Source organism: Anomalospiza imberbis, chromosome 1 (genome assembly GCF_031753505.1).
Source record: "Anomalospiza imberbis isolate Cuckoo-Finch-1a 21T00152 chromosome 1, ASM3175350v1, whole genome shotgun sequence".
Classification (NCBI taxonomy): domain Eukaryota; kingdom Metazoa; phylum Chordata; class Aves; order Passeriformes; family Viduidae; genus Anomalospiza; species Anomalospiza imberbis.
This window is the reverse complement of record NC_089681.1, coordinates 111,517,555-111,543,228: the sequence shown is the minus strand read 5'-3', so window position 1 is coordinate 111,543,228 and position 25,674 is coordinate 111,517,555. Positions and strand designations below refer to the sequence as shown.

Here is a 25,674-nt window from a genome sequence, read left to right as displayed (position 1 = left end):
TAACAAATAGCAACAGCAATACCTATAATGCATTTTATATTGTCAAGGTGTTTTAAAAATATTAATTAAACCTTATAGCATCACTAGAATAAATAATCAAATTAATGCAAGTTCTTCCATTTCCTTTGAGGTAAATGACTTCCATGCAGTGTAGTCTTTCCTATGGTATGGACAGCAGCTTCTGTTGCAAACCCAGGGATGCTCAGCTGTACATTTGAGGCAAAGCCCAGAGTCTCAGTGTGGTGGACTGCCATAAGCTGTTCTGGTCAAGGCAGCTGAGCTAATTGGCCCATTCTTCTCAGTAAGAAAAAAAAAGATTTTACCAGTTGAAGTTATATTTGGCTTTACTGCCTAGCAGAGATTGCTGAATAATGTGTAATAATCTGTCTTCTATATAAATAATCATGAAAAATAGTTTAAAGTAGAGTTTTGCAGTTAACTCAGTGTTCTAATTTCCCATACCAAGTTATATCATGAATGTCAAATTTTGGCATTTATATTCCCCTGAGTTCTCTAGCAGTATGGACAGCTGTGTCTTGGTGGTTGTATTTAATATTTTTAATCTTGCTCTGTTTTCATCTTCATGCTCCATGTAGTGTTTCTCATGATCTTCACAACAAGCAAAAAAAGTTCCAGTCCTGAGGCAAGGATGACAGTTAAGCAGATGCTGTTTCAGTTTACAATTACCATTCCTTCAAGGCTGTTAGGAGATATTACAGCTGGGCAGGCTGGCAAGCCATCCCCCCACACACCCTCCCATTTTAAGATTAAATTCGTTGTCCCTGACTTCAGCCACTAAGTGTGAGGAATCTGCAAATGCCCTTCTTCAGCTTCAGGAATAGCCAGTTTTATACTTTCTAAGTGTTACCTCTGCTAATTTGTATTTCAGCAGTGTGGCCTATGAGTTCAGTATAACATTTGTATGTCAGCAGCAATCCTTCTCTGTAAGGTGAATCATGCAAAGTCCTGTGGCTTTAAAGTGTTGATATATATTTATTTGACAGAAAAATGGCCACTTTGTCATCTCTGTCATATTCTTGGACATGGAAATCTGTGGTGCAGTTAGGATTTTGTCCACTCTAAATATTTGCACAGCGTTTAATATTTTTCTTTTTTTTTTTTTAATATTGTGTATAAAAGGAAAGGACAAAGGGGACATTATGCTGATCAGTGAGAGCCAGTGCAAAATGAAGATGTCTGAGCTTTCCAGTCAGTCCATGTGCCAGAGCCAGAAGTGCATCAAAGAACCAGAATGGACAACCTAGCCTAGAAATAGATACTCTGCAAGATCCTCCTGAGAAGAACAATTCTGTGACTGGGCTGTGGCATTCAGAAGAGGCCAGAATTGCTTGCCTGTACAGGCTGGGGTTGCATTTGTGCAGTGTTTGTTTCTTTTCGCATGATTGGAGCAGAGGGATCAGAAGAGCTCACTGAGAACTCCTGTTAGGGCCTGTGTAGAATACTTTAAATGTATGCCTTTAAGGAAAGCTGAAGATGATTGAATTTCAGTTTGATAGCTGTAGGTGGGCTTTCTCAGCTGTGGTTCTTTTTTTTTTTTTTTCCTGGCACTTTATGCTTCATCCATGACTTGTCACCAATAATATTTATGAAAAATATGTCTCTCCCCTTTGCCTCCTGATTTCATGATGAAGGGAAGGGTTGAAAATGTTCTTTTAAAGCACATGTGGGAAAGTGGTACACCCTTTCTTTCTATTCCCAAGTGTCAGTATCTGAACCATTCCCAAATATCTGTAAAGAATCAATGGTGTCCTAAAGAGGAAAGCTAAATGCCCTAATACAGATTTGGGAGAGTACAGGAGACTATCTCTCCTGCTGACCTTGTCAGTTATTACAGTTTTGCTGTCATTGATAGTAATGTTCCATTAATCCGGAGTTCCACTTGAGAGGATGTAGTGTGGTATATTTTTTGTCACCACATAATACATCATGTGAAATTAATATATTATTTAAAGTATATCTACAGCTCTGACTGTGCATTGTGACACAGTCAAGGGATCTTGTTCTCTCTTAGAACACCCATCTCCAAGCTCTATTCATTTTATTTGCCATTTGGAGCATCTATCTTGTATCATTTTCAAGCTGTTACTATGCAGCCACTGAAAAAGGGATGACAAATTGTCTCTAAACTTTGTATTTCATTCAGATATAAATTTTAAAAATTCTATGACAACAGGTTTAAACATGTAGGAATTCCATATTGAAACATCTTAGAGGATATTCCAGACTATCCTTCTGTAAATTGAGCAGTGCATCTCTTGGCACATGTTTTTGTTTCCTCTCCTTTATGACAAGTAGCTCATCAGTCTACAACATTTCCTTTCTCTCTCTCTTGAAATGGTTTTTAAATGTGCACTGCTGCAAAACCTTCCTTAAAGCCAGTCATGACTGGGAATTTTCTATTTTCCCCTTTGCCCAGCCTTATCTTTCTTTATCTTGAATTTGCCTTTGGGGCCAGACTTAGTTTCTGAGCTGGATGCAAAGTTTCTCAATCCCTCACTCCTAGGTCTGCTCCCACCCCAGGGAAGCACAACCTCATAGTGCTTGTGAGTGGCACCGTAATACATTGCCTGGATGAGAGCTGACAGTGCTCTGAGAAATATGACAGTACCTCTGCCCTTGATCAGGCTTCCCATTTGAAAGTTTTCATTTTGGTAATTACATCCTTCCCAGATAGTACCTCTAGTCATTGATCATACTAATATCATTATAACTGATTCCTGTAAGTCACCTTTTAAAGACACTTTCTATGGTTTCTTTTCCCCCTATATCTTCTTCCTCTGCAGTCACAGGATAAGACTTTTTCTGTCTACCCTTCATCTGATTGATTGGAAATGCCAAATACTTCCTTTACATATGGCCTGGTAATATACACATCACATTTCTTCCCTTGGGATCTTAATCAGAACAAGTAATGGCCTTCAGCTTTTCTCATTAGCAAAATGGAAAAGCACCATACCCAATCCATTAGAAATACAGCATTGTAATATGAATTTATAGGAAAATGGCTGCATGCCAGCAGACATAGAGTGAGTTTACCTTAAAGGATTTTCAGGGAAAAAAAAAAAAAAGTCACCCTTTTTGTCTGGCTTGCAAACATTTTGAGCCATTACTTATCATGCCTGTCTGTCGGGCATTTTGCTGTTGCTCCTTAAGTGCTGTTTGGACATCTCTGTCATATAAAGGGCATTCATAAGGAGGAAATATGGGTGCTTGAACATGTATTTGTATTTTCACCAATCTTGATTCCCTTCCTGGATTATTCTGCTCATAATCTCTATCAGAATAAGAGAGAATGGAAGAAATTGGGAAAATTTTGTTATTTAGCTTTGCTTCCAATTTTTCACAGAATGTGTTAACTGAAAAAATATATCAAGAGCAACCATTTCAGCATACTCATCTATCAAGCTGAGACTGCTGCTACACTTTTTTTAGCCCTGTCTAAAACTATTTACAATCAGTACAGTGAGAGCAAGGAAAAGACTGATTAAGAGATTTTTTTTTCTCCAGTGATGGGACTTGCTTTATACTTGGTCAGGTCTTTATTAGCCATAGAAATTATTAAAATTCATACACCAACACTGAAAACTTTCAGTGCTTGCATTTTCCACAACTGTAAGAAGTTGTTAAAGCACAAATCCATACCAAATGATAATTGTATATATTTTAATGCATATGAGGTGATTCTGTCTCCTTTGGAAAACTAGCAGTGAAAGTACCCAAAGAGCAGGCTTGGAATGTTGCTATTCTGCCAGCACTAAGACACATCTGTTTTACTGGCCCCTTCAAGCATTGCTCATGTTATTCCTGTTAAAATAACTATTAAGCACACCCATAAAGCTCTATTTAATAGTGTCATATGAAAAATAAGTACTTGCACTTTTTTATTTTTCAAACAAACCTCATGTTTGCTATGTGTTAAGTTGCTCACCTGTACAAAGTGATAGTTAAAGCTGAAGCATCAGGCTTGCAGTCTTGGTTATTTCACTTATGGTTGGTCAGCTGTGTTGATCACACTTCCCCAATGAAACAGTATCTCATAGGTTAAGAAAATACTATAGGGAAATAGTATGAAAGACCTTCAGGAGTCCAAAATGGGAGGCATTCTAAAGGGACCTCTCTGTAGGAGACAAATTACTGATTAGATGATAAGACTGGAGGGCTTATGGCAAGTAGGGATGGCTATTTTTGAGGTACAGGGATTTTTTTTTTCCTTCTTTCATTTTCTGTTTTGTTCTTCTGCTGGTTTTTATTGTTTTGTGGTTTTATTTTCTTTTAATTTTATTTTTTTGTATATTTTCTACTTCTTTACCTCTTCACCTTATCTTTTGGATGAAACAATGACAAATTAGGAGAGATTCTATGTAATTTTTATCATGCAATTTTAGGAGTTCACCATTGTTAGCAAATCATTACATGGTAGATAAGCTGATGACATAGCAGTATAGTTCAGTCCACTCTGCTAAAAGTCAAGGTTTCTCCTTTGCTTTTGTAGCCCTATTGCTGATATGATCCAATGTGTCTCAGAGATCCTCCCACAGCTGATAAGTAACATACCAAGGGGCAGACTGTAATATTCTTACACAGTCACACTCTATCAGTAGGGCACTGACTTTAATTTTAAGGTGATCTTTCTTCCACAAGAATTTCATAAGTTTGAGGACAGTGGGAAAAGGAAGACTTCCCAAAAAATGCTTACTATTATGACCTTCCACAGCCCTGCCATGTAAGCAAAGCTAATGATCATGTAAATACATTTAAAGATTTGGACACAACAATTTTTATGCCAATGAGAAGCAATATTTTGTACTGCATCACTTTAAAACACTTTACTTTAAATGTACTGTAGTTGGCACCAGCCTTTAAAGGTTAGTATGCTCTAGTATCCCCACCCAATCCAAATACGAATATGGCCGAAGTTGCAGATAGATGAAGAGTTAGCCACTCTTAACACTCACGGTTTCCAGTTTGTGGGAAATCAATCTTATGAAATTTGGTTTCATTCTGATTCATCTTCTAAAAACTCAGAACAAACCAGAAAGATTCTCCCTTGAGCCAGAAATTCCAAAAAGAATTTAATTTTCAGAAACAATGCCTCATGTTGTTCCCAATACAAAATCTAGTCTGCGAGATTTTGGCAGCTGCCAACTGGCTTAAATGTCCATCTTGGTTTCTGTCAGTTTTCAAGCAGCAGCTGCAAAACACTCCCAGGATTGGATGTTCCAGAGCAGCCTCAGCATGTCCAGTGCTTTGGGAAGGCTTCCAAGACCTCCTATTGGGTCAGCTTACAGGTCTGCTTACTGAGGGCCAGATTAGTCTCGCAGCCAAGTCAGAAAACCCCAGGAATGTTACTTTGGTGAGGCAACTTGGTGGGATTGTCCTGGAAAAAAAGCAGGGCACTGGCTTGAAGACTGAAGAGGTACTGCCAGTTTCCAGATGTATAGGAAGAGGTAAGGACATCCCAGAGTTTCACACGAGGGCTGATATGAAGCAGGGCTCTTGGGGCTTGCAAACTCTCTACTGAAGCACACCATCTCTGTGTTGAGCTGCCTGGAAGGCCTGAGTGCATCATTTATGGGATGTTTATCCACACATGCCCAACAGCAGGCTGATTTTCCTTGTATCCTTAGGCATAAGGGCCCAGCATTTCCCAGAGGGAATGTGTTTCCCCCTGCCTAAGCCTGAACTGGTACGCTCACCATCAATTCAGGAAGACCAGATTGTGAGGCATCCCTAATGCCACTGTTTGCTTCCAGGGTAAGCCCCAAAACGTGACATCTCCAAGGTTTTTCAGGCTCACTGAACTGACAACTTCTCCTCCATCTCTGGATACAGGGTACTTGTGAACAGCAGTCTTTTTTATTAAGTATTGAAATGATCCCTCTCCTGCCCTGTCCTCCCCTGCGTTCCCACAGTGATATCTTTCATGATATTTAGCCAAATATTTTGGATTCTAAGGATCTTTTAGAGATAAAGGACTGAAGAATATCATGCCTTAGCTGCTCTTAACAACGTCCAAGGTGTACATTGGTGGTATAATTCTATTATCTTACTACCTTTCTTCTGCCTGGCATGACTGCCTTTTCATGCAGGAGATGTTGAAATTCTTCCTGTTTCTAGGAAAACTGGAAATACTAACATTCATGTGCCCTTTTGTCTGTTTTTACTGTTTTTTTTGGTTTGGTTTATCTTCTAACTGATTGTTCTGGCCTTCATCTGCTTCATTCTTGGACAGCTGGCCCGTGAGCTGGCCACTTTTATCCCTGGTCTGAAAGAGCAATGGAAAGTGCATGTGATGACTGATGAGCAACTGTTATTTTAAAAGTCTAAGCAGTTCTCCTTTTATTTTAACCATACAGCATGTTTGCACACGCCAGTCTGCTTCTCTTTAGACTCTTCAAATTCCTGGAGATCTAATAGCATCTAGAAGACATGTTTACCTCTAGAAAACAATTATTTGTTCATATAAATAGATGTGTTATTAATAATACCTCAATGTGTTTATATGTTGAGAGACTCACCAATACATTTTATTTTTTTACTTATGTTGAAAATATGAAAATGTACAGATCATTTTCCTTTATCTTACTAGCAGCCATTCATCAGGGACTAATTGGCAGAATTGCAGTTAAATGGAAATGTCTAAGAATTTCCAACTAAAGGCATGGATAAGGAATTTTTAAGTATCAGAAGCCACAGCTGTAATTCCGCCACATCACCCCTTCATTCTTCAGTATACAGGATCTGAAAGAAGAATAGAAATGTGTGGATCTCACACATAATCTCAGTGATTGCCACCCCTGGTTGACTGAGACTGATACTTCTACATTATGATACAGACACTATACCCTGATTTTATATAGGGTGCTGCAGACAGGACAGTAATAAATCAGGTGCTAACCCATGCTCAGAAACTTGCCCCAGAGAGCTCATAATGTGCATTCATGGAACAGGTACATAGAGGGTATTAGAAAAAAAAATACCTCTCTTGTAGAGAAACATGTAGAAACTGAAGAATTAAGAAAATACAACAAATTGCCAGAGTCTTGTTCTTTGTTTTAAGCACAGATATCTTCCTCTCTTGCAAATGTATCCATCAGACATATGGCATTATTCAAATTCTGCAAAAAAACAGTTTTCGCATCTTGAGGCTGTTCATATATGCAGTCATACATGGGAGATCGGTTTACATTTCTGTACATTTTCCATGAGTCCTCACATAAAATGTCACAAGGAAGAGTGAAACTATCATGGGCCTTGGTACACTCACATGGACTGCAAGGATCTTTGGCACCCTCAGGTCAAATGCCTAAAGGAAGATTCCAATTAATGAAAGATGCAATCAGAATGGGGATTTATTTTCACATCCTGATGTGTTTTCCTCTGTTTTTGCCCTTTTCACACATTGATGAGATATCTGGAAGTGGTTTGAGACTTTTACTGAGCTCATTTGTAGTGCCAGCCTTTAGACTAAACAGTGGTTAAAGTGAACGAGCCAGGCTTTTTATTTATCTGTTTATACTGCTTGCATTTATTACAGCTTTTACAAAGTGTATGGTACTGAGAGTGTGGTGCACAGCTGTATGTGGGCATCTGACTGTTCTCATATTTATTTACTCTAATTAGTCTTTATCTGATTAGTCCTGTGCTTTAGTGGCAGGACTGAATTTCAGAAAGAAGAAAAGACCTGTTAGCTATGGGGGGGTTAGTTCATCCGCACTTTTTCTTCTATACTGATTTTCTCAGTATTTACTGAGAATTTACTGATTTTATCAGTATTACTCTGATTTCCAAAGATAGGGATTTGCAAAGGATGTTTAGCACTCCTGAAGAGAAAAGGAGATTAGTTTGCAAATATAGTTCTTGAAGTTATTATTCTCTCTTCCTTCATTTAACTTGCTCAGAGAATTAGGTAACATCTCATTAGGAAGGTTGAAAGGGAATTGATAGCCAGCATTCCTAAATACATTTGTATTACTGAGCAGCAGGGAAGGAATGTTAAATCCGCTGAAGATTTCTATTCTCTGCCTGAACAATGAGTGCAGTGGCCCAGCAATGGGATTCTGTTGAATGACAGAGCTGTTCTTGATAGGACTATGGTAATTGTGTGGTAAAATGGAATTATATTATTATATTTTTTGCCTGGCTGATAATTATTAGCAAAATTATTGTAATATATGCAAAAACTTCATATCATTTATTCTCCCATTCTTTAATTGGGAGAAAGTGAAATTAATAACAGCCATTGAATAAGTACAGGATTGAGCTGGAAAATGAGAATGTTTCTGGGTAGCAAAAGATATTTTAAGTTTAAAGTGAAAACTGTGGCAGCTGGATATTGTATTTCATTGAACTGCCACTGGCACTGATGAACTAGATGGTCCTTTTCTCTTCCTGAGTTCCCATATCTCCATGCCAGACTATGGGATAAGAGGACACAGCAAGACAATGTTCTTTTCTATTGGAGAACAGGGTATTTTCAAATGAGAAGGTGGAACCAGAGAGAAAAAGCAGTGGTTTTATTGTATATTTCATTAAAGTTAGAACCACCTGACAATGGTCAAAGAGAGATGCAGTTTTTGTTCTTTGAAGGGAAAGAGATTTGAAAGTGGAAGGGCAGGTTTCCTTCATGGGGTAAAAAAAAAAAAAAAAAAAAAAAAAAAAAAAAAAAGATAAAAATAAATTCAGCCAACAGACTCATTTCCTTCAGTTTTCCAGCAATGCAAATGTTTTCACATAATTCTGTTAGTGATGCAGCGTCTAGACTTCTCAGATGGTTTAAAAGATTAAGAAAAAAAGCAGAAACAAACCCTGGCATTAATTCTGGGAATCCTGAAAAGCTAAGTCATTATCACTGTACTATAGCTCATGTGGTGATATGAAACCACAAATAGTCATTGAAGACCAGATTCTGGAATCCTTGCCTATTTCAGATACGTGGTTTAGCATTTGCTCATGTTAGACATCCCATTTAATCTCCCTTTAGCAGGCTGTGGTGGTTGGTGTAAAGGCTTACCAGCATATTCTGGTACAAGGTTTCTGCATTTTGGCTCTCACCGTGAGTGAAAAGGCTCCATGTCTTCTCAGGAACATGAAGGCTGATGATGTAAGGAAAGAGATATTTGATTCTTGCAACAGATATATATTGACATAAACCAAAGCAAAACACCAGAAAAAAGCATTTGCTCATGAAATGTATAAAAGGCTTCTTAAACATTTTTTCCTCGCTCATTGCCATTTGTCCTTAGCAAGTCTATTGATTCTGAGTGTTGTTTGAGGTTTCCTGATTTACTGCAACATATCTGTTACTATCTCGTTTTGTAAATTCTTTTTGTTTTCTTTATACCGGGAAACTTATTCAGCACTGATCAGATTATTAACTGTTGTCACTCCTAAAATCTCACAGTACTCATAGTGACCAAGAGAGTTAATGTATCTGCAGCAGCCTCTGTCTAATCACAGCTGTGTTATTTTATAGGCAACTAGGCCTATAAATAGAGCTGAACTTTAGGGTGGTTTCTTATACATTCTGTTAATGATGGCCTTCAGAATTTAAACAGAGTGTGCAGCCAAACTCTTCTGGTGATGTAAATGAAATAGTTTGGTCTTGCAAGAGGCACTCTTTCAGGCAGCGTCTCAGCTGAAATTCAGTAACTAATGGCTGCTGTAGGGGGTGTTTGCTATGTACCTCAGCTGTTAGGCAGATGCCTGACTCTGCATTAACCCGGGCCTGAGAAAAGCAGGCTAAGAGCTTATTAGGACAGATGAATAAATGGGCATTACCTGTGCCACAGTCTCAATGTAAAAGCTCCTGCAAATTCCCTGCAGGTGACTCAGTTCCATCTTTGATGGGTAGATCATATTATCCTACTGCAGCATGCTCCCTCACTCTGCTGGGTACAGGCAGCTGCCTTCCTCCTGTTTTTTATTTCCCAGTGCCTGTCACCTTTATGGGTTTGGTGTTTGCTGCAGGCTTAACACGATCCTTGCTGGAGCCAGGCTGGGACACCCTACTGTTTGCAGATCTCGAAGTGATGTTGCTCTCTGAATTAAACATGATCCTTCATGAGGGATCTCATCTTGTCCCCTCAGCCCACCTCCTCATTTGTTACCTCCTGGCATTTAACTCTTTGTAGTCACAGAGGGCAGTATCTGAAAGAACAGAGATGTAGATGTACATAAACACTCTTGGTTTTGAGCTGTATATTCTTCCACACATTTAAGTAATTTCAAAATGGTAAGAAACAAAAATCCCATTGGAAAAGACATGACTAGAATTCTTAATGTAGCATATAGACTAAATTGGTACCTGATCAGTGCAGTCTGAATTAAGCAGTTGGGCATCATAAAGCATGAATCATATTATAACACTGCACGTCTTCAGTGCTGAGAACATTCATTTTCTGTACTGTATGAAGAAAACAATAGTTTACAAGCAAATTAAGAGCCTGTTGCCACCAGCAATGTAGTTGTTTTCTGTAGTAGAAATTACTTGCTTTTAAAGGATCAGACTGCTGAGAAAAACTCTCTTATAACCTCCAGATCCATCATCTCTGCCTGTAGAGTCGCTATTCATTTTACTGTCAAAAATGAGCAGCTTCTACTAGTAGACCCACAAAGCCTGTACATATGTGGAAGAATGAACAGTGGTTTCCTCTGCCTTGCACATACCTTGCTGAATGACTGATCACATCACAGCACAAGAATCTTTAATCCTGATGGAAACACATGACAAAGAAAGGATGCATTTGGGTTTTTCAGATGCTCTCATTTCAGTGCTCATAATATTGATATTTAGGGGATGTAGCTGGGTGCTGCTGAGCTGAGCCTGTGAGTCATGCTGTCCCTATTTCACACATATGTGTGGATAAAGAACTGTACTGAGTGTAGTTCACTCAGGAGAAAATAAATGTCAGTGGTGACTTTCTGACATAGACATCTTCTTTGTTTGCCATCTGTTTACTTCCAAGTTACATGAGGTTCTTGAGGGAGATGGGAAGCCATTTGCAGAGTATGAACATTTACAGGAACTGTATTCCAAATCGAGCTGCATTACAACAGAGTCCCTCAGCTCAAGGATGTCCTTAGACTAGAATTTTCATCCTGGGTGGTCTTAAACTGAGTAGATATAAAATATTTAACTTTTCTTTAAATCTCAGTATAATTTCTGAATACCTTTTCCACCTCCTAGTGTGAACTCTACTCACTTTAACAGATCCAGAGCACATTTTTTAATAAAATACCCAGCTGAAATGTCTGGGGGATGCAGGAAGACACACAGATACCAGCGGGCTCATTGTGTGCTGGATATGGAAGCTACTGAACAGCAGTGTTCAGGAAACATTTTGCTAAACAACCAACCATGAATATTCATGACAAGCAATTCAACTCTTGCATTATCCAAACCCATTGTTGTAAGTATCAACACTGACATTGTGCCTTAGCACTGTGTAATCTTTATTTATCCTGTGAGATCAGAGAATTAGGATTATGTAGTTCACAAAGGAAAGAAATACATGTAAACTTGCTTGAGCTAGTGTCAGTTATAAAAAAATTAATCTGTCTCCTTTTTCCTGACACTGTTAGTAAACAAACTAAGCTAAAGCAGCTTCTCAGCACTACTTCCCATGGTAGAAACTAATTCAGCAGGGCAGACATCTCCAAATTCATGTGGTCTCATCTGGGACTCCCTTGTGCTGCATGTGAGGGGACTTCAGATACTAGACACCAATTATGTGTCTCTGAGAACTAAGTCGTTGTTGTCCTCTATAGGTTGGTAAAGATTTTTACAGAAGCCTCAGTGAAACCTTCAGTGAGACCCTGGAGACAGAGAACCAGTTCCAAACCCCATAACATGTTTAATTGTTGACCCAATAACTCTTGCCTGAAATGGTGAGGGTGTCTTTACATTCATAAAGAAGAAGACATAAAATATGTTTGGATATTCCACTGAAGGGCACAATATGTGTACCTGTGATACAGAACACTGCTACTGTGTGATCCAGGGCCATTTATAAAGCATCAGTATTCTGTAGCACTGAGCCTTGGCTAAATTTTCCTGGGACCAAAATCTTTGCCCCAAGTACTATGACTTCATTTGTGCCATTAGTGGAACTAATTTGGCTAACAACGTTATTCTTTTTAATTGTAGAACTCTAAAGGATTTGTCAGAAAAACTGATCCACAATTAGTGCAGACATTTAGACATGCAGAATGTTATATACAGGGGAGAAGTTACTGTCCTACAGTTCTCCAGGGAGTCTGGCAAGTAACTGGATAGCTTTGGTATCCAGTGCTGTAAATCATTGCTGTTTGGCTGAATTCAGTTAAAACTTCTGCAAAAAAAAAGAATAAAAACAGGAGGTGTGAGTATCTGAAAGGACCAAGGCAAGCAGGCTTTGGCCAGGGCCACCAGTGACACTCAAGTCAGCAGTACAGTTTTCCCTAGAGATTGTCTGGCAGTGAAAGAAGCAACATGAAGAAGGCTGGAAAGTAAGATCAGGATCTGCCTCGAGAGATAAAAAATAATAGACAGAAATTGTACAACTACTGAGAGCAGTGCTTTTACAGTCAGCAAAGATATCAGTTAATTCCTAGACAGTTTCCATTGTGCTACAGAACACCGTGCCAAAGGATTTTGCAAAAATTGAGTGATCTGAATTAAAAGGCAGTTGAGTAATTTATTATTTGTATATTAAGTCACATGGGTTTGTGTCTAAGGTAGGGAATGGCAGACAACTGCATCTTATAAGAGTCTGAATGTTGATCTGCTAAGTTCAAGGAAGAAAACCGAGGAAGTTCAAGTTGAATGATACCACTTTATTATTTAAATTAACACTTTCAAATAAACTCTATATATTTGTACAAGTGAAGCTAGACTGCGTGGATGTTTAGAACCTTTGCAGGTCTTTGCAGAACTCTAAGAATGCATGCTTCAGGTTAATCTTAAATATTGACACACTTAGAACAATGCTATACAACAGATGTCTTCCCAACATGTGAGGGCACAATTACAAGGCAGAATGAATAGAGAGGAAGCAGCTCTGCAACACCCCAGTGTAGCATTCTCATTAGCTTTTAATCTGTGAGGCAGGAGAACAGCCCAGCTGCCCTGAGTACAGTAGGGAGAGTTGGCCTAATGCTTTTGGGGGGTTAGCTTTCGTAAAAAACAGTATAGAATTAAATTCTCTTCCTGAAGAACAAGGAGAAAGAGCTGCAGAAAAGCATGGCCTGCTATAGGCACACAGACACATAGGACACTCCTGTCTCTTTGCTCAAGTTCAGGAAAACACTGTGAATTCGGGGAAAAATATTGTGATGGTTCTCAACAGCATAGGCTGCTCATATTGCAAGTATGCCTTCTATATCACAGATTATCCTCACTTATTTTTTTTAATAGAAAACAATTTCACTTAAATACTTTTTATTTTCTTCTACTTGAAAGAATATTTCAGAATTTAGCTGTGACATTCTTACATATGCTGTTGTTATTCCCTTAGGCATTTCTCCAGCATTGCTGCAGTCTTCACCCCACTTTGCAATTTCAAAATGCATGTTTGTGACAGGCATATCAAACCATCCAGTTAGTTTAGAATTGAGTTGGGAGAGTGCTTTAAATGTAAATTTTACTATAAACAGTGGAATAAAATCTTGCAAGCACTTCCTAGCTCTGCCAGGAAGCAAAGTTATATTTAACTCATTTTAAAATTCATCAAATACATTGTGGGCTGATTCAGATCTTTGGTGTGTCTTTGAAGATAACATGTAGTGGAAGTGTCATACAGTCAGTTGGGGGATTGGGCACATTCTGAGATTCTTGTCAGTGAAGCATGTAGTTAGGACTGGATTGTAGAAAGCAAAGTACATATAGATCTAAGGACTTAATATCAATACTTTATTTGAAAATTTGAACAATGACCGTTGCATTCAGTTCAAGAGGTTTTTGAGAAGTGCTGTATATAAAGAAATCAGTGCCATAACAATGACAAAATTCACATGCATGCATTAATTTTAAAAAAGATTGTCTTGTAGTACTTGGGAGAGACCATGTTTCAGAGAAGCTAATACAAATTGTTGCTGTAATAATTTGCACAAGTTTCAAAATGCATAGGAAAGATCCCTGGATAGTAAGAATAAGCCATAAGAATTTATCTAAGGTACCTGTGTACAAAAGGAGAAATTCCAGATGGATCTTGCTCTTGCTTTATTTCTCCTGCTTCAGATTGCACATATCTGCAGCTTTGTATCCCTGTAAACCCAAGTGCTGCTGTTGGTGTGGTTAAGTATAGATTGGAATAAACCTCTCAAACTTCATGCTTCATGTTTTGTAGGTGTCATTAGATAAGGTCAATAAGACTCCAAAAGATTGGTTAGACTGCTTTGTATCTGTAACCACAAATAGGTCTCTCAATTTTAGAGAACAATATGCTTCTGTCACTAAGATATTTACTATTGCTTATATTAAGATAGGATCTGAGTTTGAAGTTCAAGATTATAATTTTTTATAGCTGGGTAAGTTCTACCATTACCTAAAGTCCTTACTTAAAAGAAAGAATATGCTATACTCTTACTAAAAGCTCTGAATGGGAAATTGAAATAGTATCATTCTTCTAACATGGTTTTATGCATCTTAATTGTGGTTTTCTATTGTTCATTTGCTTTTGATTTGTTCTAGTACATGACTGCTGCTGCACCTATGCAAGGGACCTACATTCCCCAGTACACTCCTGTGCCTCCAACAGCTGTCCCTATTGAAGTAAGTTTATCTCCATCCGTGCAAGTAGAGTGAAGGGGGAACAGAACTTTTATTTATTATGTCTTCTTGCACCTGTTGTTTGAAAGGGGCCTAAAGGTTCTTTATGGAGTGGTGGCTGGAAGCTTTCAGCTTTTTAAATGAGGACTGCACATCTCTTTCTCTTTTTGTTTTCTTTCTTTCCTTTTCCTTCTTTTTTCTAACCCCTCTTTTTTTTTTTCTTTTTATTATTTGCAAGGGCTCTTGTTTTGCATTTGTTGTGTTGTACAGCAGGACATGGAATAAAAACATCAGTGATTGTGACTATTTTTTCCCCATGTACTTGGGAGGGAGATGGGAAGAGACAGGAAAACAAACGCAGCAGGCAGACCACGAAACCAAAAGAGATTTCAAGAAGAGAAGATTGCAAGAGGGTTTGATGCAGTCCTTAGCAAGCATAGGTAATTGCTGAAACATTTAGCCACCAGAAAAAGTGATTGAGCAATGGAAACCTTCCTCTTGTATATACAGACGTGGAGGATGCTGCACTGACTGAGTGCTTTTCATCCTTGAGGAAGGATTCGCTCCCTCCCTCCTTGGGGCTGAGTCATGCTGATGACAGTCTAATGAGTAAGTATTTACTCAACCCTGTAGACCACAAGCTGCTGGGAGAGCGTCAGCTTGGCCTCCACTTCTGTGAAGTTTCATAAGGGCAGCTGAGCACAGCGAGAGGAGGGAGCCTTGGCATCCTCTTCCCTGTGTGTTTCTCTTTGGCACTACCCTCTTTTATTAACAACTTCTGCCCTACTCTGGGGTAAGGCAAGGAGTGCCAGGGTCTCTGTACTTCTGTCTTCATCTGTGTGGACTTTGGATTTTGTGCTATTACTACTCTGTGCTTTGAGGATGTGAGTTAGTGGTACTGCTGGCATGGCTTCACCAGCAGTCAAGTGGGCTTATCCTGTTTTCTCCTAGTTCTTTGCAATTATTCCCAGATAAGGTCCCACAGGAAAGGCTACTACCGTTCTGTTGTACTGAGCTGGTTATGTTTCAGTCTTTTTTGCCTCGGTATAATTTTGCCTTAAACCTCATTTGTTTGCAAATGCACTGTGCTCTCTTTTCAATTGCCATTCTTAAGTCTAAATCAGGCAGATACAAATCTGAATTTAAAGGAGATGGTGGGATAGAGAGTGGTTCATATCATGGGGTTGGCTGCACACTATGCTGACCTGTCCAAATGAGAATTAAGGTTCATTAAATTGCTTGTCAAGACCTCCTCCCCATCACTTGCTAGTATATTCATGCCTTCTAAAGTAATTCAGTGTCATAATTATCTACTATAATAATCAAAATATTATCTGAATCTGTAGCCTGTTTTGCTCTTACCCAGTGATGATGATTATTGTTAATGTTTATCTGTATTCATGTAGCATCATGAACCAGGACCCTACCATGCTGGATGCTCCACAAGCAGAGACCAAAAAATACAGTCTCTGCCCCAGAGAGCTTACAATCTCAAGATGAGATGGACAAAAGGAGAAGGATAAAGACAAGGAAGTAGACAGAAAAAATAATACTGGCAGTCTGCTAAGCAATAGATACAAAGAATTTCTGAAAAATGAAACTGATATTTTAACAGATGTTTTAAAATAAACTACCTGTTGTTTACACAGGGCTCAAATAAAAACAAAGCAAGTGCTTTGTGCTCCCTCTTCTGGCTCTGTTGTGTGCAATAGAGTAATAAAGTATGTTCCCTGAAGATACTTGCTATTCATGAGATCAACACACCAAGCATGAGAGGAGAGGAAAGAAAATGTATCTTGTTTTGAAAGCATACGAAAAACTGAAACCAAGTTCAGACTGTCTAAATAGGATAAGAAATTGTGCATAATGTTACATTCATGAATATAATATTTTATGTGTTTACTTATCTACATTTTGCAAACATATAAATAAATCAAAACTTCATTGGAGCTTTGACTTAACAGATTAAAGTCCTAAGTGTAAGGCAAATTTATTTTTAAAGGGAACATGCATAAAGACAGTGTGTAGAAGAGGACAGCATCCTTCTAAGGTGACTCAAATTCTTTTGGATTTGTAGTAAAGTGGAGAGTGGTGGGCCAAGATTCTGCCTGTATTGCATTTTCATTTAAGCAAAATAAATGTGAACACACTGTGAAGTTGGGATAGGTAAGCAAAAATTAGAAAAGGCATATATACATTGTGAAAAAGCCAAGAAGTAAAACACAGAATCCACCAAAATCAGATTTGCCTCTAGCTTTGAATGGGCAGGGAACTGCCCTCAAAGAGGAAGGTATTCTTCACTGCAACCTGTGAGAGCAAAGTACTACTGGTAGGCTGAGAAACCTTCTTGTTGCTGAATTAGCTTTCTAAAACTGATGGAGTTTGTTGTGTTAGCATGTGGTTCTGCTACTTCAAACTCTCTTGATCTCTAGAGAAATGCGTGAACGGTGAGCTGGTGCTGAGCACTTGTATGTAATTCACTGCCATGAGTGGAATTAGTAAGTTTTTCATGTTCTTATTTGATTCCCTAGGGTGTTGTTGCTGATACTTCTCCACAGACAGTAGCATCTTCATCACAGGAAGCCAGTGGTCAACAGCAACAGATGACAGTGGAAACATCCAGTGAACATGCGCCTGCATATTCTTACCAACAGTCTAAGTAAGTAGGCATAGCCTTTGGAGTCAGAAGGGTGTGCTTCTTGATTATAGCAGGACAAATTTGACTCCCTTTTCATAAATATGATTTCTGAATAGCTTTGTTAAGTTCTGATGAATTCTGGATATATAGCACTGTAATTAGCAAAAGGTTTTGGCTGACGGCCTCAATTTGGCGAAATGTCCTTGAGCTCTTGCCCACAATTATACGCTCTCTAACTGTCTGCTTCTTTTCTGGACTCAGAAGGATCTGAACAACTGCCTTAACAATCATCATGATGGGCTAAAGCAGCATCTGGCATCAGAGGTTAAAAAGGAATTAAAGTTTGCAATGGTGAAAATATTGGCCCAGTGCACACTGGCAAATGTAAAGGTTTCTTTCTGAAAGTGTAGTTAATGAAGCAGTATAAATTACTCCAAGTTGGTGTTTGTGATTGTGCAAAACTGCCATGCAGATACAGAATAGGCAGAACCTGGAAATGGAAGAAGAAGGATAAGAAGAAGGTGGGTAGAAGCACTGTTCAGTCTGTCTCCATTCTTATGCTCCCTTTGTTTGCTTCCCACGGATTACCTTGGAAAGTTCAAAATTTATAAACTGACAGCTGTATTTAGAACTTCTAAAGAGTCCCTTCATCTTCAGAATAATCTCTTCAAACACAACTTCTCTTTGCTACAATAAAAATCTTCACAAAGGGAAGGTTACATATTGACAGGCTACTCACTGGGACAGATTCTAGGAAGGAGCACAAATGAGGTCTTTCATTAATACATGTATATTGAACACCAGCATCACATTGAAAATAGAATTATACATGTTTTATCTTCGGGAAGAAAGGAGAGAAATAGCCAGACAAGAAATACGATAGATATGTCAGTCAATGCATCATGACTCTGTATTTACAGAGGCATCAGATACAAGCTGATATAGAAAAGATTAGAATTATAACAATTTGTCAATTGCTTTACTTCATTTTTGACCTCTGAAAGTGAAAGATGCATTTGTTTGTCTACCATATGAGTATCAAATGATTTCAGATTTATGTGGTTTTGACCACCATAAGACAGAAGACTATTTTTTGTCATGCTTATATCTGTCTGTATGTACCTATTGAAAAAACAATCAATCACAAGCTACCCAAATGGAGACACAGACTATGTATGCTTATCCTTTCTAGCTGATAGTCTCCCTAGCACCTATAAATAAATGATTGCAAAATATTTACAGAATATAAAAGGCAAAGAGAGAAATATGTGTCTGTACCATCCTGTTAACTTGTTTTCATGAGTGTGTTCTGTAGCATTTGGATCTGATGATTTCTGTGTCTCAGTTCCCTCTCTCTTACATCTCAAAGAAAAAGGACTTAGGTCTAGAAGACATCATAAGGACTTAGGTCTAGAAGCCCTCATAAGGTAGCAGTGAGCTGCAGATTCTGGCATTTTTCCAGCGAAGGAGGAAATGACATTGCAATTCTTTATTGAAATGGATGCTGTGTTTCTTGCTCATGCGGTGAATTCCCTGAAAATGAGATCCCTCATCTTTCCTTGTCAGCTACAGCCTTTTTGTAGCGATGAATATACTTGTAATAGCACTAGCATTTATATTCAGAGGACTTTCTTTCTTTTTTAATCAGACAGGCAGGTCCACCACAAATTTTTTTATTATGCTTATTTCAGTATTTTTTTTAATCTGAAATTGGCCCTCTATTTATATCTGCCAGTTGCAGGCAGAAATGCAGTGTGGGAAGCTGTAGAAACAAACCAAAATATACACAATCTCTGTCTTTAAAAAATAACTTCTGACAAAATATTCCAGTAACCGTTAATTTGTTTTATAATTAAAATATAATTTTGTTACTCTGTTTTTCAAAGGGCACATTTATTAATAACAAACTTCATGCCAGATATAAAATGGTGATTGTCAACATGAGATATAAGAAAGTAATTAACATGACTGGACAATGATTTTGTCAGATATAGGCAAAGGAACAGGCAGACTATGTAAAATTATTTCATGGGAGCTGATCGGTCAGGAGGAAAGTTATAACGGTATATTTCCTTACATTTATTTTCTTTGCAACAATCATAAAATTGCAGGCAACGAAGGAGAGAAAATGTACTAAGAATGAACTGGGTGGTATAAGGACTCTGTACTCTCTTTGTAAGTAAAAATAAACCATGAAACTTGGAATTTAAGTTCCACTTTCTAATCAGCATACATATTGTTTTATTTAATATGCTGAATGCTGTACTTGAGGATCCCACCCACAGAGTTCAGAAATGGTAACTTCATGGCAAAAACCTGGCTACATATTCTGTAGATAAAAAAAGCCCTTGATTCTGAGCAGAGAATCTACTTTATGAGGAAATCACCTTAATTATTTTAGACCCTATTCCCCTTTTTCCTTGTAAATATTTAATTTTGTACATAAAAGCATGAACACTATGAAGCGGAGATCAATGGATATCCTTGCCCCCAAAAAGTATACTCTCTTACCTCCAAGCAAAATTCTGCTGCACAACATAATCTGATTTTAAATGTGGGAAGAATTATGGTTTTCTGGAGCATTTTGTAGATAAACTCAATGCCAGGTTAGATTAGAGGGCATGTGCTGTGACCCATTGGTGATACTGGTCTTTTGCACACATGGCAGCCACTCAGCCCATAGGGGCAGTAAAATCTCAGGAGGTGAGCTTCCAAATTGAGTAGTCCTACCAGAAATTATGCATAGAAAAACAGAAGAAAATAGTTAATTGTTGCATTCCACAAAAATCTGTTTTTAACTTCCAAAATATTAATTTTCAGGTGTCATGCAATGAAAAAACCCTTTTGCAAACATAATATTTAAAATCGTAGTTCTGTGTATACACTCCCAGATGAAAAGTTCTGTGGCAAATGTTAGGTCATCAACATTCTTCACAATTTAACTCCTAATTTTAAAATTTATTTTAAACTAGTCAAGGCAAATGCATTAATGTTTGCAAAAGAAAAGGTGCTGGATTTTCTTGTGTTGAATTTTGGTCAGGAAAGGATTTTTTCCATGTAAGCTTTAAAGACTGTGGGAAAAGCAACAGCTGATCCTTACAGATAGCCCTAGACACAGAATAGAATTTTTATGTAGGTTCTGGGTCTCTCTTAAAGATCTCATACAGTCTTGTTCAAATAAGCTAGATGTGACATATCTTTAAGTGACACAAAACATCAAAAACACAAAATGAAAGGTATCTTCTGTAGGAAAAAAGTTGCTAATTTTCCTTATTCTATGTGCTAAATTTAGAAAGATAAGACACTATATGATAAAAAAATATATTTTTCTAATTAATATTGCCTTGAAGGTTTCTGCTAAGTTAGCCTTAACTGGCTCATTAAGCAGACTGTTCCACAGTGTAATTGTTCTTGCCATCAGAAAATGAGTTCTTTCTAGCAAATTGGTTGTATCCTTTTATTGTAATTTTATCTTTCATGTTATTATTAATACCCAAAATAAATAGTGGCACTTATTATTATGAAAATATTCACCCTCTTATTGAATTACCTGTGAAAGATTTACACAGTGTTAAGCCATGTATTCATCTCATTTCAGTGTAGTTAGACTGCCTATTAATGCCTAGCATTCAAAGAGTAAGTTCATCTGCTTAAGATGTGTTAATGTCCCCAAAGTAGGAGTTCCCTATTTTTGCCTGACTATTTTCAGCTTAGTGGTGGTATCATATTTAAACAGCTGCAAAGTTAGTTTAGCTTGGATAGCTTTTAAAGGGAATTGGGTGGAAAAAAAGGAGAGGAGGCTATTTCAAAGTTGTTTTGACTTAATGACCACTTTAATTCAATTGTTTTCACAGACAATAAACAGGACTGAAGAATGTCGGTCTGAAATCTTTGCCTTGAATGGAGAAACTTCACTGAACAAGAAGTTGGCTTCCAGTTTGCACAGGCGTCAAATGAATGCTTTTTTTTTTCTACCTTTCCCAACGAAAACAAAACAGTGTTTTTATGTGCTGTGCAAATGGTTCCGTCATGTAGTCTGACAATTTTATTTTTGCTATTTTTTTTTTTCAACTAAAGGAAAAACCCAGAGGAAAAATGCTGGGTTGACATTTCATCTGGACGAACATTTGAATTCAGAATTTACCTGGAGGTGTAGCTAGATCTTTTTTTTTTTTTAAACAGAAAAACTGATGATGTCAAGAGGGAGCAAGTTGTGATGAAAACCAATTGTCTTCCTCAAAAATTAAGCTACTCTTTTTCTCTCATTTTCTTTTTCTTCTTGTTTTAATCTAGACTATTTTTTGGTTTTTTGTTTTTTGGGTTTTTTTTTAAAGAAATGTTTAGGTAAGGTTTATCTTGAATCTTAATTGCCTTAATTTTAAGGACGTCAAAGGCTCTCAAGGCAAGCTGTCAACGTCTTGTTAGAAAACCCGAGAATGAATTGAAACTGCTCACACCGGTGCTGGTGCAGAAGTTTAATAGACTGAGTTTTTGGGGTGAACAAAAAATAAACTGTACAGTTTAGAAGAAAATGATTTTCTTCTTTTGAAGAAAAGCTGATGATAAAGGAACTGTGGCAACTGAAAGGATTGGAAAAATGCTGGGACTTTTATGAACTTTGTCTTAAGTGTTGACAGAAAAAAAAATCTAGAAGGCTAAAGCATTTTACAGTAAAGTTATTGAATTGAGAAAAAAACTTGCTGCATTATAGAGAATGCAGGGTTTTTTTCTTGCAGAATGCAGATTTTTTTATTTACAAAGCGTGATCGCTAGCAAAAGCATTAGTGCTTTTTATCTGCAGTCTTTTTTATGAGCTTTAAGAAGTTTTTAGTCTGCTTTGCTTGTCACATTGCAAAAACCTAGCTTAAGAGCATTAAAAAAACTTAAGTAGATAGGAGCTTATGGTCAAAAAAAGTGCAAAAAAAGCAATAGATAGAAGAAATTGTTGACAATTTCTGTAGTCTTTCCTAGTTGTGAACAAATGCAGCCTATGGATGGCCTATTTTATACCAAAGATGAAGTGACACCCTAACGCAGTCCAGAAGATAGAGGGTTTTTTTTCTTTTTTTTTTTATCTTTATTTGACCTACATGGCCGGACCAGTTCTTACTTTCTTGTTTGTTTAAACTATCTTCCACTGGTGTTTTACATACTGCATATGTTTATAGTGGAAATTTCAGAATAGTTGGTATCAGAAGCTGTCCAGGTTTTTGATGATGTGCTTTGGAGAACATTCCAAAGCAAGGGGGATTGGGTTACCAACTAATCTGTCCAGGCAGGCTTTAATTTTGGGGAGTTTTTCTCTTTAATTACCTGATCTTTGGTATTTCTACTGAAAGAACAGTCTTCCTTCTGAATTCTAACATACCAGTTCATTTCTTCACCTCAGTCTTTGTCATCGTCCAGCATGCATAGCCACCTTAATTGTGCATTTATTTCTCAGTGTTGCATTTGAGTTGCCAGATAGATATAAGAGAAAGCAAACTTGATATTTGTTCTCATTTTAGCTTTCCCATGCAAGCAGAAATTTGGAAAATTATGTCGTATTGTCATGCAGGCAGGAAGTTAAAAATTGTTCTTCTCTGCTATGATTTCTGTTGTCTTAATATGTTGGCTGACAATCACTAATTAGTATGATCAGGCAAAAAAAAAAAAAAAAAAAAAACAACATTAAATTTAATCCACCAAAACCTGTTTTAGGAATGACAGTTATTTTCCATACAGAAATCTTGATTATGGCCCTTAATTCTTCCAAACAGACAAATGAAAAAGGTGAGAAGGAAGTCAAAAGATGATTTTTTTCCTTAAGGAGGCAGAAGTGAAGCAGCATTTCCATATATACATACATACACACATATCTTTGTGTAAATATTAAACCAAACATTTTTAAACTTTCCTCCATCTAGAAGAGAGGGGAATGCTCATCACATTTATTGTGGTGGATTAGAGACAGGGTATCCATCAAAAATAAGGAAAAAGAAAACATATGTATTGGATCAATCTGATTCAGCTGCCCAATCTTAAAAAGAGGTCTGTGTTTCCCTTACCTGACTTTTTGGGGGAAAAGAACACAATTATTTTTTTAAATCGATAAAACAAGATCGTATTTTTTAACATAATGGGAGGGGGGAGGGGATTTTGCAAGTAAATGCTGCTAGGTATGCAACATAGAAAAGAGAAAAATGGGAGTTCACATGGTTCTTTACCATAGGAAGAGGGCCTGATTTTCAGAAGTGATAAAACTCCTGCTTTCTCCAGAGTAGTTGTTGGTATTCAACACTTCTGAAAACCAGATGATGCCAAAGTTAAAGAACAATATCATCCACAACATGTTTTCAACTCAGACAAAAAACCCAAACCTCTCTTTCTGTTTTATGTGCTGTCTCATTACTTGTTGCATTTTGAGAGTGGCACTTGAATTTTGTCCTTGGATAAAGGTTCCCTCTTTCTTTAGAGGGCATATGAGGGAAAAAATCAATCTAGCCTTATTTTCTTCCTTTTTACGCATACTCTCTGTGTCTCTCTGAATTATTTGTACAAATGGAGATAACCCCGGGCACAAGTCAGTTAAATATGAAATAAAGACATTTGTTTCTGTGTTAGTTCTAATGTGACACACAAAAAGTCTCATTTACTATCAACAATGAGGCTGCAAGGTAGCTACCATGTGGCTGATGAATATGCTGAGGTACCTTCTTGTTTCTATTCAGAACTCTGCTGCTTTATTTATACATTCAGAAACATTTTTCTTATTTTTTTCAGCAAAGTTAAACAATCTCAGTGTTTTTTATTAAGCCAGGCAGGCAACATGATATCACAGTGCCTGTCACTTTAAAGTGTTTCATATGCATTCTGTATTAGAATTGTTCCCTTTCTTTTTCATGCTATAATGTTCAATAGTGTTTGAAATCAAAAGAAACAAAGCAAAGAAGTGGAGGGAGAAGAGGAAAGAAAATGGACCCCTTAAATACAATTCATCATCTTACTGATCCCAAAAACAACAGTGAACTGGTACTTGAAATCTATGAATTGTAAACACTGTGAGCCTTGATTATAAACAGTCATAGATCATAAGGTAAGAAGAAAGCTTATTTGGAACTTACAGAATGCTCAGAAAGTTGTAACACATTTCTAAAAGTTAAAAATTATATAAAAGTGAACAGTGAAATAGCAGCACACTTGCTGCATGGGTGTTGTCACTTGGTGGCCTCTGAAATCTTAAACTGGTTTTCTTTGTGTTTGTTCTGGCTAATATGTTTTTTGAAGGTTTTTAGTTATGCTCTGTTTAGTTTCTGGTTTACATTTTTTCTTTTTTTTGAAAACCTGAATTTATAAAGTCAACATCTTTGTCTGTCTTGCCAAATTAGCTTTAAATATCAGGAGAGTTCCTGAAACATTACAGAAGCAACTCTAGATGTCTAAGGCAATGGTGCCTGGCCCAGAGGTCTAGAAGTAATATCAAATCCATAAACTGTACTGCGTACCTACTTTCCATCACACCTGAATTCTTGTAAATAATCAAATCTGGATGTTCAGGTTTGGTATTTTTTTTTTTTTTTTTTACCTTAAAAGATAAATACAAAAGGGGTGTCAGAAAACTATGAATTATGGCTAGAAAATTCTGAATACCTGGGCTTGTCACTTAACATTGAGGAAAAAACAAAAAGATACAGTGGAACTGAAGAGAGTATTATATTTGCAGGTGCTGACCCGAGTGTAGATCAGGGCACTGAAAAAATCTCACTGTTCCCACTGAGATTGCAGAGGGACTCTTCTTCCTATCTGGCTCTACTGCTGGTTTTGTAAGCACTTTTCACCTGTGACAGTCAGGCCTCAAGTTGTGAATGTCCTCTTATTGCCTTCTGGTGAAACAGACTCTTGAAATGTCCTTAGCCTGTGCTTACTTGTGTAGTTCTGTTTACCAAGAGACTGCCTTGGTTGTGTTGGTCAAGAAATCCACTGTAATGCAGAATGAGGCATATCTGAGAGCAATTGCATCACATTGTATCATCTTCTGCTATGGATGCATGCCCAAATGTGGAAGATAAAGGCTGGTCATTAGAGAAGTGAGGGCTTAAACTTTCAATGGGCAATTGGACTGTAGCATTCGAATGGATTTTTACTCGAGTAAAAATCAAACGAAGGGTATTATTTATGTATGTATGTGTACCAAAACTCAGCAAATTTGAGGAAGCCTGCATTGTAATAAAGTTTATTTTTAATATGTCATAGTATTTGGATCTATATTATGTTGTTTATGGTACTA

The 25,674-nt window shown here is 37.4% G+C and overlaps 1 protein-coding gene across 12 annotated transcripts in view; it reads left to right on the top strand.

Annotated features, from left to right (window-relative positions):
- The window catches only part of RBMS3 (RNA binding motif single stranded interacting protein 3), a 703,009-nt gene extending 677,935 nt beyond the window's left edge, over positions 1 to 25,074 (top strand). For 9 of the 12 annotated variants that reach the window (XM_068206323.1, XM_068206331.1, XM_068206308.1 and 6 more), the window contains 3 exons: positions 14,693 to 14,773; positions 17,302 to 17,429; positions 21,263 to 25,074. In XM_068206323.1, the coding sequence (XP_068062424.1) occupies positions 14,693 to 14,773; positions 17,302 to 17,429; positions 21,263 to 21,269 (216 nt within the window). In that variant the 3' untranslated portion in view covers positions 21,270 to 25,074. Of the gene's footprint in view, positions 1 to 14,692; positions 14,774 to 17,301; positions 17,434 to 21,262 lie in introns of those variants that run through there. The other 3 variants (XM_068206335.1, XM_068206373.1, XM_068206364.1) reach the window with 1 other exon arrangement.
- The last annotated feature ends 600 nt before the right edge of the window (positions 25,075 to 25,674 follow it).